This window comes from Callithrix jacchus, chromosome 3 (genome assembly GCF_049354715.1).
Source record: "Callithrix jacchus isolate 240 chromosome 3, calJac240_pri, whole genome shotgun sequence".
NCBI lineage: Eukaryota > Metazoa > Chordata > Mammalia > Primates > Cebidae > Callithrix > Callithrix jacchus.
The window spans coordinates 150,909,334-150,927,248 of record NC_133504.1 but is presented as its reverse complement, the minus strand read 5'-3'; the positions used below and the strand labels follow the sequence as shown (position 1 = coordinate 150,927,248).

Sequence of the window (17,915 nt, the reverse complement as noted above, 5' to 3'; positions counted from 1 at the left end):
GTGCATTTTAAAATTTTTATTTTTAAAGTTTATTTATTATACTTTAAGTTCTGGGGTACATGTGCAGATTGTGCAGGTTTGTTACATAGGTATACACATGCCATGGTGGTGTTTTGCTGCATCCATCGCCCAGTCATCTACATTAGGTATTTCTCCTAATGCTATCCCTCCCCAATCCCCCAACCCCCTGCTATTTCTCCCCAGCCCCCCACCCCCCAGGCCCTGGTGTGTGATGTTCCCCTCCCTGTGTCCCTGTGTTCTCATTGTTCAACACACACTTATGAGTGAGAACATGTGGTGTTTGGTTTTTCTGTTCTTGTATCAGTTTGTTGAGAATGATGGTTCTCAGCATGTGCATTTTAAAAATACATAACAATATTGCACACTTAATAGACTACAGTATAGTATAAACATGGCTTTTACATGCACTGGGAAACAAAAAAATTCATTTGACTGTTTATTGTAATATTTCCTTTATTGCAGCAGTCTGGAACTAAACCCGCAGTATCTGAGATATGCTTGTATTCAGTGTTGGCATTGGCAAGAGTGCAGTGAAACAGGCACTCATATACTAGTAGAAGCGTAAATTATACAATTTTTCTTCAAAAGCAAATGACAATTTTTATCAAGAGCTTCAAATTTATGAAAATTCTCACCCCATTAATTTTTCCCAAATAAATTTATGCTAAACAGCCAGATACATGTACACTGATTTTTAAGCAAGAATATTATTTACAGCATTATTTTACTAAATATTTTAAATAACTCAAACATCTAGCAATCCAGAAATATAAAATAAAATACGACATGGCTATCAGGAGGTTTTTTAATACACACATTAAATTTATGTTTTTCAGAAATAATGGTATAGGAAATGATTCCCTTTATAAGGTTGACCAAAAAAAATAAAAAAACAAGATACTAAATAAATGTAATATGCTCTTATATATGAGAGCATATTAATCAGATTCAGTAATGATATTTGCTCTAACAACTCTTAAATTTTAATCTCCATTGCTTAACACAATAAAGGCTTATTTTTTCTCATGACATCATCTTATGTAGGGTGGTAGTGGTTGTTAATTTCTTTGTAGCTCTGACAAGCTCAGTATAGTGCTTCCAGATTGCTCTGGGGTCATGCAGCTAGCAGCTGAGGCAGGAAGACAAATAGCAGACAGGGCAGGCTCTGTCTCAGCTGTCTTGGTGCATAAATGATGCATCAGTTTTGCTCACAATCATCATCAAAAGCTAAGCAGTTGTTGCCTTTTCCCTTAAATGCAAGAGTCTGGGCAATCTGGTTTTGTGAGCCGTGGAGCATCACTGCCATACACCCTGAAAAAAAATACACAAAATTATTAACATCTCTGGTGAGATTTTTCATAATTTTATTTTCAACTTCGTGATATTATTTTCTGAATTTTATAAAATAAATGTAAATTAAGTTCATAATGAGACCAAAACTTTAACAATTAAAATCCTAAAGTGCTTTGTGCAGGTCAGCAGCTTATCCTCCCTCAGGAGGGGCAGACAGCTTGGGGCATGCACTATAGTATAAATTTCAATATGACCTTATATCATAACAGGCTCCTTAGGTGCTTGCCAAAGTGATAGAAAATACACTGAGCACAGCATGAGGAGGACCTTTCTCTATGCATGGGTGATTTGGATATAATATGTATCAATGCTGATCACCTGGATTACTTTGGCTGATCTGGTTAGCCTGGAGGGTTTTTCTATTCTTCCCTCACTGTTGCATATATATTCTTTCTGAAACCTTTCCTCTGTCACAGAGAAGAACATTCTCTACTAGCAGAAGGCAGAAAGCAACAAAGCAAAAGTTCTCTGTTTTCAAAAAAGCTAAAAATAGCATTTTTGTTAACAAGTTACTCTTTAGCAAAACTACTGGAACATGAAGATAGATGCAAGTTGGACATTCATCTTATGCAATGTAGATAAAATCTAAGAGATGATTTGAGAAGAACTAATATTGATAGCTCTATGCAGGCACACAACATGTTCATTGCCCTTCTGAAAGATCACTCAGTGTGAGTGAAAGAAGAAATAAGTACTGTGAGAAAATTATGTCTTCTCTTATCCTATAAACTTGATTCCACATTTATCTCTGACCTCTGCCTTCCACAATGACTAGTAGAGACATATCATCCACTGCTCAGGTTCTTTTCAATGCTCACCATTGGCTTCAAAGTTCAAGCCTCTCATTTTCTTGCCCCATACTTATTTTCTGTTTCGCTGCATGCCACTTTCTTGCACTTGTCCTGTTAGAAAGAGTCCGCCATGGCTATTTAATATTTAAAGGCCGAGATCACTTTGCAGGTTTTAGTTTAAAGGTAACCATAGCGCGCGCGCACACACACACACACACACACACACACACACACATTGATTATTAATAGCAGAGACGCACTGTAAGTCCTTGGGAATCCTCTTTCCTTTCGATGTCAGTTTCACAGGAGTGCTGCCGTCACTAGAATTGGCTCTGATACTGCTATCTGGAGAGTGGACTAGCGCAATAAAAACGAACCCAAAATGCTATAAACTGTTCGCATGAGTAGAGGTGACCATGCTGAAAAGGGAGATGAAACCAGAAAGTGACAGGCCACGGAGAGTCCGGTTTCGGATAGCGTCCTCTCACAGTGGGCGAGTTCTGAAGGAAGTGTATGAAGATGGGCAACCATCAGGCTCTCTGGATTCTGAATGTGCCAGTATCTGTGGGATAGATGGAGTAAGTGATTCTGATGGACTGCATAATGGCCACATAGAATCAGAAGGTGATGAGAATGAGAATGACCAGGATAACTTGCTGATGTTAGCAAGGGCTGCCAGTGAGAAGGGTTTTGGTACAAGAAGAGTCAACATTTTAAGCAAAAATGGCACAGTCAGAGGTGTCAAATACAAAGTGAGTGCTGGCCAGGCTCTGTTTAACAATTTGACCAAAGTATTACAGGTAAGTCATCGCTGTTACCTTCTCCTGCTCTTTGTTCCTAACTCACCATCTAAACACCTCTCAGTTCTCCAGTTAAAGCAAGCCTCTCTTATTTGCAACTCCTGCATACTTCGTGAGACACTCCTCCACCTAAGATACTGTCCTAATAGCTATCAATTAAAAATAGGATCATTATGCTTGGGAAAATAGATTGACTTCTCAAAGCCAATTTTACAACATGTAAGTGGTCTTTTCTGCCAGTGTGTGATGACTAAAATAGTATATCTACTTCTTTGCTAAGGAAAAAAAAATGATGGTGTTCAAAGCATTTGAGCAAATATTAGAAGTTAACTTCTGGTTTATTATCCTTGAAATACCAGTGTAGCATTTATCATTACTCGTGTAGAGGTTTATACCAGAAAAGGTTAAGTGCATGCATTCAGTGAGGTTGGGTTCAACTGGAATGTTGTATAGCAGTGAAGACTAACTTTGACTTCCTCCCATTCCTGAGGAGGTTGCAGGTTTCATCCAATATCCACTTTTCTATTAATTTACCCATAAAAATTCTAGGATGATGCTTGAAAAAATACTCCTTTATAAGTTTACAGACTGAGATCCAGATTTTATAGTTAATAATTAGCCATTAAATGTAATAGATTCTGCAGAGTAATATAGAAATGTATTATTCAGGTATTGGGGCTTTTGACAATGATCTAATGTTAACAAGTGTTTGAAAGCATTGGTAAAGTAATTTGTTTTTTGTTAAAAACATATATCATTATGTCAGGAATGATTGCTATCACTGAGGTAGCCAATATTTTCATTGTAATTCCTTTTTATATTATTCTTAATTTTTAAATAAAATGATCTCTTGTGATGAATTATTCAATATCTCTACATTATATACAAATGTGTGAATGATGGAGAGAGAGGATTTCCTTGAAGTTACTTAAATATTTTTTATTTCAAAGGAAGCATTTGAAAATATCACATCAGGATGACTTAAAGCTTAGTTTTAGTTAAAGGATAAAAGCAGTGGAGAGCAAAGTTTCTTTTAATATATAGTACTTACTGGTAAAGAGTTTTACATATTGGGCTGAGGTTGGAGACTGAAAATCAGAAACTGATGACTATGTTCCACTAAGTCGGGAAAAATCTTATATCAGTGCCTAGAGATGTGATTATTAGGGTATGATAATCTTAGTGGCCACCAAGTTTCACCAAATGCAGAAATTAATATTGCCAAGGAGTAGAGCAATATTTTTTGCAACTATTGTCTTAAAATGTTTGTGTCCATTGTGATTAACTTAGTTTGTCGTTATTTGAATTGCCTTATGATTTGAAGGGTTGTTTACAAAACTACCAGTTTTAGTACTTTGATTGGCATCTGTTTACTACAATGTTACCCCAAATTTATTTTTTATGATAAAATATATTGTCTTTAAAACCTACAAGAGAAAAATCTTTCTTCTCCCTATGTGTTTAGCCTGACAGTGCTATAAACTCACAGAATTCCAAAATCAGTATTTTAATACTAGATTAGTTTACAATATTTACCTGTATATTTTTTATACATAGTTCTATAGCCTCACTTTGAGGAAAAAAACAATAAAACTGTCTTTTTCTAATAATTTAACCCCATTCCATTTACTCACTGTTTTAGAGCAATAACAAGCAATAAAGGTTATTAGCAGAGGTCCTTCAAGGTCTTTGATACTTAATCAAATCCACCCCCACCCAACTGCCCGCCAATCTGGTCCTTTCTTTATAATGTTGGCAAAGTAATCAGTCTGTTGTAGGTAATTCACATATTTGGCCATTGTCTTTAGTTTCATCATCATCAGCAGCATCTTCATCATGTGAATGTTCTCAGGTATCTCCAGGACAAAACATATGTTAAAGGAGCAACTACACTTGGATCAGGGCTGCCAGTTGCATTATTGCCCAAGGTGCTCCATTCGCCATTGTCTGCATGAATGGCACCCATTAAAGTTGTGCAATACAACCTACCCAACATTATGTAGAGACCTGATTTGGATGCTTGCCACACTTTTTAAGGGATGTGTATGTCATCTGGGGTAATGTACATCTTAGGCATATGTCTTATAATGATAGTGTATATTCCCACAGGCATTCCACAGATAAGCCCCAGGGGCTAGAAGCAGAAGTTATTATTCAGTTACTCCCATATCCCCTACCAGATATGACTTTTCCCCCTATATATTTTCCATATCTCTTGAAAAGTAAGCAGTAAACTTGACTGATGTAACTTAGTAATTTCCCTGGAGGAGGAAAAAGTGAGCAGTTGGTGTCTTGGATATTTGATTAAGGTTTCAATGCACAGCCAATTCTTATTGAGGCAAAGAACTCTGAAGAAACAGCGAGGCTTTGCTTTCTGATTTAAGTTTTAAAACCTTAAAGCACTTAGCCTTAAACTTAAAAGAAAACCCTAAATATAAATAAAATCTTTCAAAGACCTTGTGAATCACTTGCCTCTTCTGTATTAGTTTCCATTCTTTTATCCCTATCTCATAAAACATAGGCATATGTCTCACAAAAATTTCAACTGCACAGAAAGGAAGTCATTGCAATTTTTCCCTTAAAATCTTCTTACTTCGTAGTAGCACTTGCTTAGAAAGTTGTCTATTAAAGGAATATGAGAATGAATTTCATTTTATTTGTTAATTAGCTTACATTATATAATCCTGGGTAATTGACGATGTGCAGTATTAATCGAGGTAGTTAAAGGTAGTGATGAACCAGGAGGCAAAGAGCAGAATGTCACCTGACTGCTCAGATGGACTTTGTAGAGGGTGGTTAATGGTGAAGCAAAATGTCTCTAGCTGTTCCAGACAATGGCTCTTTAGCTCCAGGTGGTTGAATTTGCCAACTCTTCCAGAGATAACAAGAATACAGAACTAAAGAGAGGCCAATTTGGAACTCTGAAAACCTAGAATCTAGCCATGACTGTGGCATGGAAATAGGCATTTACTAGAATTTCATTAGGTTAGTCTTACATGAACTAAAGTTTGAGAATCATTGACCTGGAGTGTAAAAGGAAAATTTATCCGGTTCCTGAGGGTAAATAAAAATATTAAGGTTCCTTATCTCCTCAATATTTAATAAAGAAAATGAATGAGATATACAATGATTTGTTATTTGTTCTTTTGATCAGGTTAGATTATCAGAAAGATTTTTCTGAGCCAAAGATGAATAAAGGTTATCCCGACAGCCATGCTTCCTATGGATATTCAAGTTTATCAATTAGTTAATTTGGGAACAGGTCCAGAAGTCTTATCAATACACTCTGATGTAGGCGTTCTGTTTTTAATACTCTTTAATAAATTCTGTTCTTAGAAAATCTCTATCTAGATACATAATTTTATTCCTCATTACTGGTACATTTTAGAAAAATTATTTATTTTCTTGCCAGGCATGGTGGCTTATGCCTGTAATCCCAGCACTTTGGGAAACCGAGGTGGGTGGATCACGAGGTCAGGAGATCGAGACCATCCTGGCCAATATGGTGACCTTGTCTCTACTAAAAATGCAAAAAATTAGCTGGGCATGGTGGTGCACACCTGTAATCCTAGCTACTGGGGAGGCTGAGGCAGGAGAATTGCTTGAATCAGGGAGTCGGAAGTTGCAGTGAGCTGAGATTGTGCCATTGTACTCCAGTCTGGTGACAGAGCAAGATCCATCTCAAGGAAAAAAAAAAAAAAGAAAGAAAAAGAAAAATTATTTACTTCCTTTAAAAATTAGCCATTGTTACTTCATGCTAAACAAATTACAAAATCACCATATAGCTCATACCTCTCAGTACCTAGCTGACGTGATTGGATTTGAGATATACTTTGCTCTTAGTAGCAAAATAATTCCAAATTCTCTTAGGGTGGTGATGCAGGTGATTAAGGCTGCTTATTTTTGCTAATTTATTCTTATGAGATTACATTTCAGACAGCGATTTTTCTTGACCTTATCTTCAAACGATGTGAGTATACTCTGTTAGAATATTCTATTGTAATTTCCATAATTTTAATTCCCTTTCCTTCTCTAGATTTGAAATTACTGTATTCGAGGTAAATAAGTGCAAAGAATGAAAATAATTACAACACATACTATAATTTGGCAGTTCCTCTCTAAGAATTCAAATTAAACATATAACCTCTGTCTATGTATGTACTTGCATATTTCTGGTTAGTGTGGTTGTATCTATAAGCATTCTAATATTTCAAGACAAATGAAATAAAAATAATATGTTTGTGGAAAAACCTAAGGAGTAACCCTAAGAGATTTTGGAATTAAGAACAAAGTATTTCTCAAATCCAATGGTGTCAACTGGGTACTGAGAGGTATTAGATACTTGGTGATTCTGTAGTTTGTTTAGCATCAAGTAACAGTGGCTAATTTTTAAAGAAAGTAAATAATTTTTATAAAATTTTCCAGTAATGAGGAATAAAATGTTATTTTGCATTTTACACAGGGCTTTCACATATATCACTTTAATTAATTTCACCCAAAAGTTTGTAAAGTGAACAGAAAAATTACTATTATGTCTGTTTTTAGATAACTAAGTGTTAGAGAAATCCAGTCTCTGGCCCAAAGCTAGTAATACAGGAACTCTGCCTTTTGCTCTTTTGGCTTTCAAAAGTGTAATACTACATGCAGAATCTCCCAACTTTACGTTTTGAAATGCCATGATGGCAAACATGTAATAAGACTAAACATATCATGTTATGATATAATCTGGCCTTTTGAAATTTCAACTTTTGGTTAGCAGGGTTTACCATTTATTATTTATCGAACATTTGATCTTCAGCTGCAAAAGTTTTTTCTGCAGAGTTAAATAGCTTCCATTTAGCTTTAAATTGTATTTTAAAAAGGTTTATATCATTTCTCTACATCATTTGATTAAAGTGTCATGAGATTGCAGGGACTGACACTGGAAGAGGATGCCTTGTTTACCTCCAGCATATTGTGCGCAGAGTGGTTCACTATCTCAGGATGGGTAGTATTAACAGACTTTTCTAGCAGTATTCATTATCCATCTCCAGTTAACTGAATCAAACTCTGATAATAGAATAATATTTCGTCAACAGCAAGGTGATACTCTTGAGGATGCCTTAGTCCCAGTGGTTTATTTGGACCACTCTGGAAAAATAATTAGCATTAAGTACTTATTGAATATCGGACACTGTTTGACATTACTTCTGTGGATTGACATTTATCCCTCACAGCAACCCTGTGAGGTATATTACCATTAACCAATTAATTGTGATCTGAGCTTCTTCTCTGTCAGAAATATTAATTTATAAGTTTTAAAATGTCATGTATTTTGAGAATTTCTTATATAGTGTTCTGTCAAGACTTATCATATATTAATGAAAATATTCTTTTTAGATATTAGGAAGTAATTGAAGAAGCTCTGGGATTTTTGATACAAGTTCCAAATGATGCAAAAAACTACACTAAGAGATGAAGTGACTTATGTAAAAGGGAAAGAAAAAGCAGCAAAGATGAGTTGGTACTACTGATATTTATGTACAATTAAAGAATTGTAAACTGATAGAGAGTCCCGTGACCACCTTCCACATATCATCCTTTGCTCTTCTTTCTCATGGCATTAGGCACACATACTGAATAGGACCACAATAAATGTTCTTTCCTTGAGTTAATGAATTAAGTGAAACCCTCTTAGTGGTTATTCTCTTCTCCATCTCTCTTGGGTTTGGGGATTTCCCATATTGGACAGGACTAGAGTTTGCATGGTGAAGTGTCATTTGCTTGCTTCATTCCCTTCTTTCTTTTCATCATTTTCAATCATTCATAAATAACTATTTATTGCATATCTACCATGAGGCAAAAAAATGTTAGATAATGTGAGGACTAAAATCAAATTCCTGCCTTCATGGAATATACAGTAGTGTGTTGTGAATAATTGTGTAAAGCAATTGCTGGAGGAACTCAGATACAAAAGGTTTTGTTTTCATCCCCAGAAGATTCTCTTTCTGCTTTCTTGTTTGCTTACCAGCCTGTGTGCATTCTTGAGGCAGATGCTTATATTTTTCTCCTTTTAGTCTTTCTCTTATTAGAACATCATTGTATTTTGGATCTTTGTCTTTAGCTTGCTCTTGACTTCTTTCTAGTTGAGTTCTGTCTCAAGCACAAGAACTGAAGGCTCGTCATATAATGACTCTTACCTTGATTTAACGAGTCTCTAGAAGTCAATAACAATGACTCTGACCGTGAGCACTGACTTATCCAACTCCTACTCATCTTGTTAAAACTTTCCTTCTACAGTTAGCTCAATTAATATCTAAGTTGGAAAATCTCATTTTTTCCTGGTTCTTCAGAATCTTTGTATCATGACATTTTAATTTGTGGAACTTTGGTAATTGCCTGAGCTTAATCCTATGAATCTGTCTGAACTCTGGCTTTGGAACAACCTGCTGAGCAAACTCACAGATTCTGCAGTATGACTTGAAACTGCTTAATGAATGCTCATGGGTGGCCCATGGTTACCACATAATTAGGGAATTAGCACCTGATGTTTCTAAACCTTAAAAAGCAATTTAACAGCCGGGCAAGACAAACATTCTTTTGGTGGCTTGGTCTTGCTGGCAGATATTGCTCATGCTGATATTTTCTCTGAAACCCAGTATTTCAAATTTTGTATAAAAGTAATATAAACATTTAATAGTCTATAAACTGACAGCATATAAATATGTCAATCCTTCAATAATTATCACCTGAAAGGGATTAACAATATTATAAACAGAGTAAGATGTCATGCTGAAATTTTCAATTAAGGGCATTTTATTTATGTGCACAAATCTAGTCAACTAAAATTTGAGATATCTTTGCTCAATTTTATTTTTCTAATAATTCATTATTGCATTTAATTGCTGATTATGCCTTAGAATATTTAATCAGGAGTGAATAGACCCTTATACATAATAAATAAAGTAAATAATGGGAGTATTCCTTATTTTTTGATCTTAAATAACAAAGTTAGGCTATAAAAGAATTAATTACTTCTTTTTTGTACCTCTTATATAATTAATTTTATGAAATTAAACATCCTTATTATATGAAACTTTGTATAAGCTTGACTAGTCCAAAAGAGGGTAGAGTAGTGAAAGCCAAGGTGTTGATTAGCTAGAGATAGATTTTGTCAGAAGAGAAGGCTCTGGGGAATTGTGTTATTACAGGTCAGTGGAAAGAGAATAGGGAGACTTAGAGTACCAAACTGGTAGAGGCTAAGAAGGGTCATCTTAGTCAAAGGGGACAAGCTGGGTGGTCTGTGACCTCAGGAACTTGCGATGAGGGGGAGTCTAGAGATTGAGAGGAAGGTCTAGAGCAGAGTCAGCAGGGAGAGGCTGTTGGGTAACTCTACTTGTGAGGATCCCAGAACTAACCTATGCCACAGAGCAACTGTTTTATTTGCTTATCACCTTCCATGAGGAGCCAGGTTCATATGCCCTCTGGTGGCCATCTCATGAGTACCTTCCTTTGACAGCACAATACTTGTGGAGCATCTGGCAGAAAGGATGCCTTCCAGTGTCCCAAGATTCTGTTGCTTCTAAACTGTCCCAAGTAAATATCCTCCTTTTAAGGATCCAAGACTCATGGTTTCTCCCAGAAATAAAGAGCATGGTCTTTGGCATCCACATTAATCATGCTGGTTATGTGAAAAATAAAGCCTGTGGTATTCATATTTAGAAGAGACTGAATACCAATTACTACTCACCTGGTTTATTAGTTTCCTACGGCTGCTGAAACAAATCAAATCACTACAAACTTACTGTCCTAATACAAATTTATCTCTTTAAAGTTACAGAGGTTGGAAGCCTGAAATGATTGTAATGGGGCTAAAATCAAAGTTTTGGCAGTGCTGTTTCTCCTCTGGAGGTTTTAAGGTGGAATTGATTTCTTCCATTTCCCAGCTTCCAGTGACTGTCTGCATTCCTTGGCTTGTGGCCCTGCATCCTTCTGACCTCTGCTTCTGCTGTTACATCTTCTCTAGCTCTATTGCTTTCCTCTTTCCCATACAAAGATCTTAGTGATTATGCTGGGCACATTCACAAAGTCTGGGATAATCTTCCTATCTCAAGGCCCTTAACGCAATCATGTCCGCAAAGTCACTTTTGCTGTGTAAAGAAATATATTCATAGCTTGTGGAGATTAGGACATGGGTGGCTATTATATTTGCTTTCTGTATTTGGCATTAAGCTTATTTGTTCATGAGAAGACTGAGGCTCTGTTGTAGACTAAATCATTGGCTTCCTTTCATCCTGTTTCTCTGTGGTAGTAGCATACATTGACATATCTTTGCCATGGCCACCAGGGGTAGAGTATATTTCCAGAGTTCTTGGCTTTGATCTTGACCATGTGATTTTCTTTGGCTAAGGGGATGGTAATAAATACAGCACAATCAGAGTCTTGAAATGGGTTTGCATTGTTGGGCTTGCCTTCTTAGATACCTTTCCTGAGCAAGCATTATAATGCTGTTTTGTTAGTTTCCTTTCTATAGTTATGCATAGAATGCTACATTCAATAGAATTTAATTTTATTATGTTAGTCCAGGCATTTAAAATCTTTTCGGACTCTGGTCTTGCATCTAGTTGTATCTTAGTATTATATACCTTACTGAGTAAATAGAACACAATGTTGATCATGGCAAATTGTCAGTATAGAATAATGCCAAGTGGGTCAAAAGAAATTAATTCAATGAAAATTAAGCATCCCTAATGAAGCAACAAATGTTTTGTTTAGTAAATATTAGAAATAAATAAAGTTAAGCTAGTGATTTTATGAAAAGGGGAGAAAGACAAATGATGCAAGAGTGGTTGTGATGCAAAACACATCATCCTCAGAGGACTCCAGGGTTTCCTTCCATTAGTTCATTTAAGAGTGACCCTGTGACTGCATTAGTTTGCTGAGGATGATGACTTCTGACTCCATCCATGTCTCTGGAAAGGACATGATCTCATTCATTTTGATGGCTGCATAGTATTCTGTGATGTATATATACCATATTTTCTTTATCAAGTCTATCATTGATGGCCGTTTCATGTCTTTGCTATTGTGAATAGTGCTGAAATGAACATGTGTGCATGAATCTTCATAGTGGAATGAGTACCTGAATGATGAGAACACATTGCATGAGAACAACACACACTTGGGACTTTCAGGGGTGGGGTAGTGGGAGGGAGAGCATCAGGAAGAATAGCTAATAAATGCTGGGCTTAACACCTAGGTGATGGGATGATCTGTGTGGCAAACCACCATGGCATATATTTACCTATGCAGCAAACCTGCACATCCTGCACATGTACCCCTGACATTAAAAGTTAAAGAAAAATAAATAATGACTCTAATGCATTATTCCTGTAGTGCCAGAAACTGCTCATAAAAGGGGTCATTTGTCCCAAGGGGTCATCTTAATTCCTATGGTCTGAGGGAAATAACTATGATCTCAGAGAAGCATGTAGCTTGTTGTTAGAGCATAAACATTTTTGAATCAATTGAGTCAATAATCTAGTGCTGGGCTTCTAGAACTCCCGGGGGCTTCATTTGAAACCCAGAGGCTACAACTGGACCCAGAGGCTGAAGATTTGGCTCTCTCAGTGCCTGGTGCTTCAAGTGTCTGGCCATATAAAACAGTTATGCACATTTTATTTAAAATAATATTAGAAAATCTACTACAAAGATAACACAAATAAACCAATGGATCTTTACTGAAGATGTTGCCTCTCTTTCTAACTACAAAGAAAACCAAATGACAAAAATTTGGGCCACAGTTTTGTAGATTTTCCTAATCACAATGTTCAGAGCTATTCCTCTAATTCTAGAATTTCCCTTTTCATACAGTCATATATACCTCTTCCCATTTTCCTTTTCCTTTTTTCCTAAATTTGTGCTTGTTTCAGCATTTTCCAAGGCCAATGTTTCCTGCTTCAGCTACTCAATTACAAGATGATTTTTTTCAGGGAGTATTTTTTATATTTCCATGAAGAATTTCTGGAGATGAAATTATTCATGCCTCTCCCAAAATCCCTTGGTGGTGAGAGCTTATGAGAACTTAAACAGACCCAAAACCTATGTTGGAAATTAAGTAGCTGCCTATCCATCCCGAATAAGAGTCTTTTCCTCTGTCCTTCCCTCCTTTCTGCTGGAGGTTTAAATGTGATACGCAATGAACTACTTTGGATAATTTGTCTTGATGTTTCTAAGTCAGATTAGAAGTTGCTCTTGAGGCTGGGTGCTGTGACTCATGCCTGTAATCCCAGCACTTTGGGAGGTGAGGTGGGCGGATCACAAGGTCAGGAGTTCAAGACCAACCTGGGCAACGTAGTGAAACCCCGTTTCTACTAAAAATACCAAAAAAAAAAAATTAGCCAGGTATGATGGCATGCATTTGTAGTCCTAGCTATTCAGGAGGCCGAGGCGGGAGAATCACTTGAACCCAGGTGGCAGAGGTTGCAGTGAACCAAGATTGCACCATTGCACTACAGCTTTGGTGACAGAGTGGGACTCCTCAAAAAAAAAAAAAAAAGTGACTCTTGGATGCTCTATGTAGGAAGGGACAGGGAGTTCTGTACTAGTCATCATTCAGGATTCTTTCCCCACACATTGTGATCAGCAAGATATATGGGTTCATAATGGGCTGGAATGTCTAGAGATGATTTTGATCCATGGATCCTGGTGTCCATCTTCATTGCTGCTCCTTCAGTCCATGTGCTACACTGATGCTACAGGCAGTGCCCAAAGCCCTTCACAGACGATGCCCAACTTTCACTCTTTTAAACTCTTGGCCCTACTTACCTTTATTGCCTGTATGTCTAGACTCTTGAAAACATTCTTCTAACAGTTATTCTTAGGAGCGAGAAGATATAAGTTCTAGAAATCAAAGCTCCCCTTTTCTTTTGAGAGAAAGAAGAGAAAAGTACCTTATTCTCCACTAGTGTCTTAAATGATTACTGTGCTTGCTTTCCCTCCATTTATATGTAACAGCACTGTCCTCTGGAGGGAGATGGCCTGGTTTCACATGCAGTCTAACTTTTCCTAGTTGTGTAATGTGAGGAAATGTACTTAACTTCTATAAAGCCTAGTTTCTTTATTGGTCAAGTAGGGATAATGGTTGTGACTATTTCTATGAAGTAAATGAGTTACTGTGTATAAAGCATGTTTCCTGATGCCTGGTACCTTGTAAGTACTCAATGAATATGGTTATTTTTATTCTTCTTCTTCAAACACATTGTGAATCAAGTGCTACTAAGTATTCTGCTAGTCGAGGAGGGTGCAAAGATGAACAAAGCATGATTTCTGTCCTCAGAGAATATAGTTCTTTCTTATGAGATACACAATCACATAGTTACTGTAACATATGGCAAGTACTCAAGAGCTTATTGGGGAGCAGAGGTGGGACATCTGACTCAATTCTATAAATCTTATGGAGATTCTGTTCCTCTCAGATAACATTTTTAAAAATCAAAGCTGTGTGGGAAGTCCTGGGCCAATCCATAAAAGGCATCCTGGTACCACAAGATTTTTTGGCAGAAATTTTCACTTTGAAAAGTCTCAGCTGCTGCCTCCAAACTTGGCTCCAAACCTGCCACACAAACCTGTTGTCTGGTGGCCAATTCCTGTCTTGGAGATCCTGTCTTGGCTTTGGCCCCTACCTAGGCCTTTGTCTTGGATTCCCTAATATTAGCTCCCGTGTCAATTTGCCAAGTGTTTGCCAGCCTGGCTCTCCTGCAGTTGGCTCCATACCTGTGAACTCAGTCAGCCACCCACATGCCTTGTGTCTGAGTGTTCCTTGTTAACACCTGTCATCTGAATGCCTTGCTTGCACCTTCTGGGTAGAGACAGAATCAATCTCTTCTTTAGTAATAGCCTAGATTGATTTTTAATGCCTTTCCATGCCAATCCAGGGAATTGTTTTCATCTCTATGGAATGTCTTCCACTGTGAGCTACAGAGTGGACTGCTAGACAAGGCTGAAAATGTGAAGACATTTATTACATCATTTAAGAAGTTCAGAAAAAAACCTCAGGCTGTTGCTGAAGTTTTTTCATGGCTTGATATATGATAAAGGACCCAGACATTTCCTGTTGTTCTGCATGGCCATTCTTGGCTTGTTGGTGATGTCCTCTCATGGATTCAAAATGGGTGCCATAGCTTACACCAGACCATAGTCAAAACCAAAAGGGAGTGTGGCAAAAGAGAACATTCCTTATAGGTGTGCCTCTTTTATCAGAAAGGAAAAGAAAATTCCAGAAAATTACTGACTCATTCTCTTACATTTTATTTTCTTATGTTTCGTGCAACATAAGAGGCCAGGAATGTATCTGGCATTGCCTCTTTGGTGGAAGAGAGCATAGGAGGATGGGGTTGGAAATAGCTGATGAACAAACAAGCAACAGTGCCTGCCACACCATTATCCAGGAACTTTCATATGATGTTAATTTTGATTTTATGTAATTTGCCTCACATTGGATCATGCTTCTTGATAGTAATCTTATTTCATAAACTGCATATTTTTTCTGCCTGTCCTTGAGAATTTTAGTCTTTCTATTTTATTTAAAATCTATATTTTCTCAAGTTCACAGCTTTTTACCTGTTGGATTTAATTATTTTAACACAACAACTTTGGAAACCTCAAAAGACAATAGGGCTGGTGAACAGGTTTTCATTAACTAACAGCGGTAAAAGTATATTATTATTATTATTATTATATATTTTTTGAGATGGAGTCTCACACTGTGGCCTGGGCTGGAGTGCAATGGTGTGATCTCAGCCGCTGCAACCTCTGCCTTCTGGGTTCAAGCGATTCTCCTGCCTCAGCCTCCTGAGTAGCTGGGATTACAGGCTCATGCCACCATGTCTGGCTATTTTATTTTTATTTTTAGTACAGACAGGGTTTCACTATGTTGACCAGCCTGGTCTCAAACTCCTGATTTGTGATCTACCTGCCTCAGCCTCCCGAAGTGCTGGGATTACAGGCGTGAGCCACCACAGCTGGCCTACTATATTATTTATCTATTTTACTTCTACTCTATTATCTGTATAGTAGGATGCTAACTGTCCAATTTTAAAAAGGTGTGCACCATAGTTCACCCAAGCTGAGCAGTCTAAAACAGAAAGGAACTTCTCAGTGCACTTGGCTCTATTTTTTCTCTCCTGCTTGCTCCATGACATCAAAAGCAAAATAAAGTGTAAAACACAATGACTACAGAGTCACAGCAGTCATTCCCACAGCTCCTTCCTTTACTCTTTGCCTGGGAAGCCAGTCACCTCAGGTGCTGCACAGTCAGTGAGCTGGAACTCATTTCACATCTGAGGAGAACAATGCTAGCAAAGCTCTCTGCATGCAGAGCAGGACAGACCCACTCTCAGCAAGCCTTTCAGCACTACAGCTGCAGCTTTCCTAATTTTATTGGTTGCCAGCAAGGTTGTTTTTATTTTTGAACTATTTAAAAGGATGCTAGTAGTATTAGCAATACAGGTAACCCTTTATTGAATGCCTACATGTGATTGAAATTATCTCAGCTGCCTCTGTTCTTTAATCCTCATAGAAAATTTACAAGGTAAATATTAATGCATTTCATATGAGATAAGCTGACAACAAACCAAAATAATTTAAAGGACAATGAAAAAACATTTGTTCCTAAATATTTTGGCTTTCATTTTAATCTGTCACCTGAAATTCTTTTTATTAGTTTCCCTATTTCCATACTACAGAGATCTCCTTTGTGTTAAATTGAGTTCCTCAGAAGCAGAACCTAAGATTGGATTCTTGTAAAAAGTGATTTATTAAGGGAGCACCTCAGAAGAAAGGGAGTAAAGGAAGCAGGTGGAGGCAAGGAAGAAAGCAAAACGAGGTAGTCATCTTGGCTGGATGCCAGAGCCAGCCCAGACACTGGAGAAGCTCTGCAATACAACTTGTAGCATGGGTTTGGCCTCACCTGTCTTTGGCCACTGGCTGTGAGCTTTCAGCAGCCAACATTTCAGTAGCTGGGGGTGTGGGTCAGCCAGCATTACGAAGGGATCTGGGAGTATTCACTGTGGTTCACCTCCTGCCCTGTTCAGATTTATCTGCTTCCTCCCACTAAGTTTATTGCATCCAAGCACAGCCTTGTCATAGTTAATGGGAGAGCTAGTGGGATAAATTACAGTTCCCACACTGCTGTTTGTCTTGAAATGATAGCTGATAATCTTCCACTATCCATTTTAGACACCTCTCCTCTTAGCTAGAACTTCCATTCAATTAGGTGGCTCAGATGATTGGTTGTCCCATATTTTCAGTCCCTGTAGAGCCTGAGCTCTGATTATTATGCCTTTCTCAGGTAGTAGTTGCTGTACTTACTGACTCACTGCTAAACCCATGAATACCATCAGAGGCCCTGAGTGTCAAACATATTTCTCCCTGCTCCTTATATGTAGCATCAGTTCTGCTGCCTCATGACACTCAGGGTCAGTTAACCTTGCCGGTATTGTGGCTGCTTTTTGGGCTACCTAGATTACTATCATGATAAGCCCAAAGTGACTAGATGTCAACTAGAGCTTTAAGTATGGTGGAACTCTTACTGCATTGCTTGGGGGAAGAACTCCCTTCTGGAATCAAGGACTTGGACTATTGATGCCTAATGTTGCAGAGAAAATAAAAATCCTTCAGGTGGGTGGCTGGGAGTAATGGTGAATGGGCTCCTACAGCTTCCTATTGGTTCCTCGATCCATGAATTCTAGCCACTGGCAAAGTAGCACCACATAATGACCATTGGTTTAGGTATAAGTGACAGCCTGAAGAGTGATGCTGCCTTCCCACAAGGGGTCATCTCCCAAGCTGATGCATTAGCCACGCCTTCAAGATGCTGCTGCAAAGCTCTAGCAGGTGGCAAGTCTGGATGGCATGATGCCTGGCAGGGGTAGTATTACTGCCTGTTTGTGTTGCTTACTTGAGCTCTCTG

At 37.7% G+C, this 17,915-nt stretch overlaps 1 protein-coding gene across 1 annotated transcript in view; it reads left to right on the top strand.

Moving 5' to 3' along the window:
* Nucleotides 1-2,390: 2,390 nt before the first annotated feature.
* GRXCR1 (glutaredoxin and cysteine rich domain containing 1) overlaps nt 2,391-17,915 on the top strand; it is a 156,446-nt gene continuing 140,921 nt past the window's right edge. Inside the window, exon 1 of the mRNA XM_002745885.5 lies at nt 2,391-2,965. Coding sequence (XP_002745931.1) covers nt 2,582-2,965 — 384 coding nt within the window. The 5' untranslated portion in view covers nt 2,391-2,581. The remainder of the gene's footprint in view (nt 2,966-17,915) is intronic.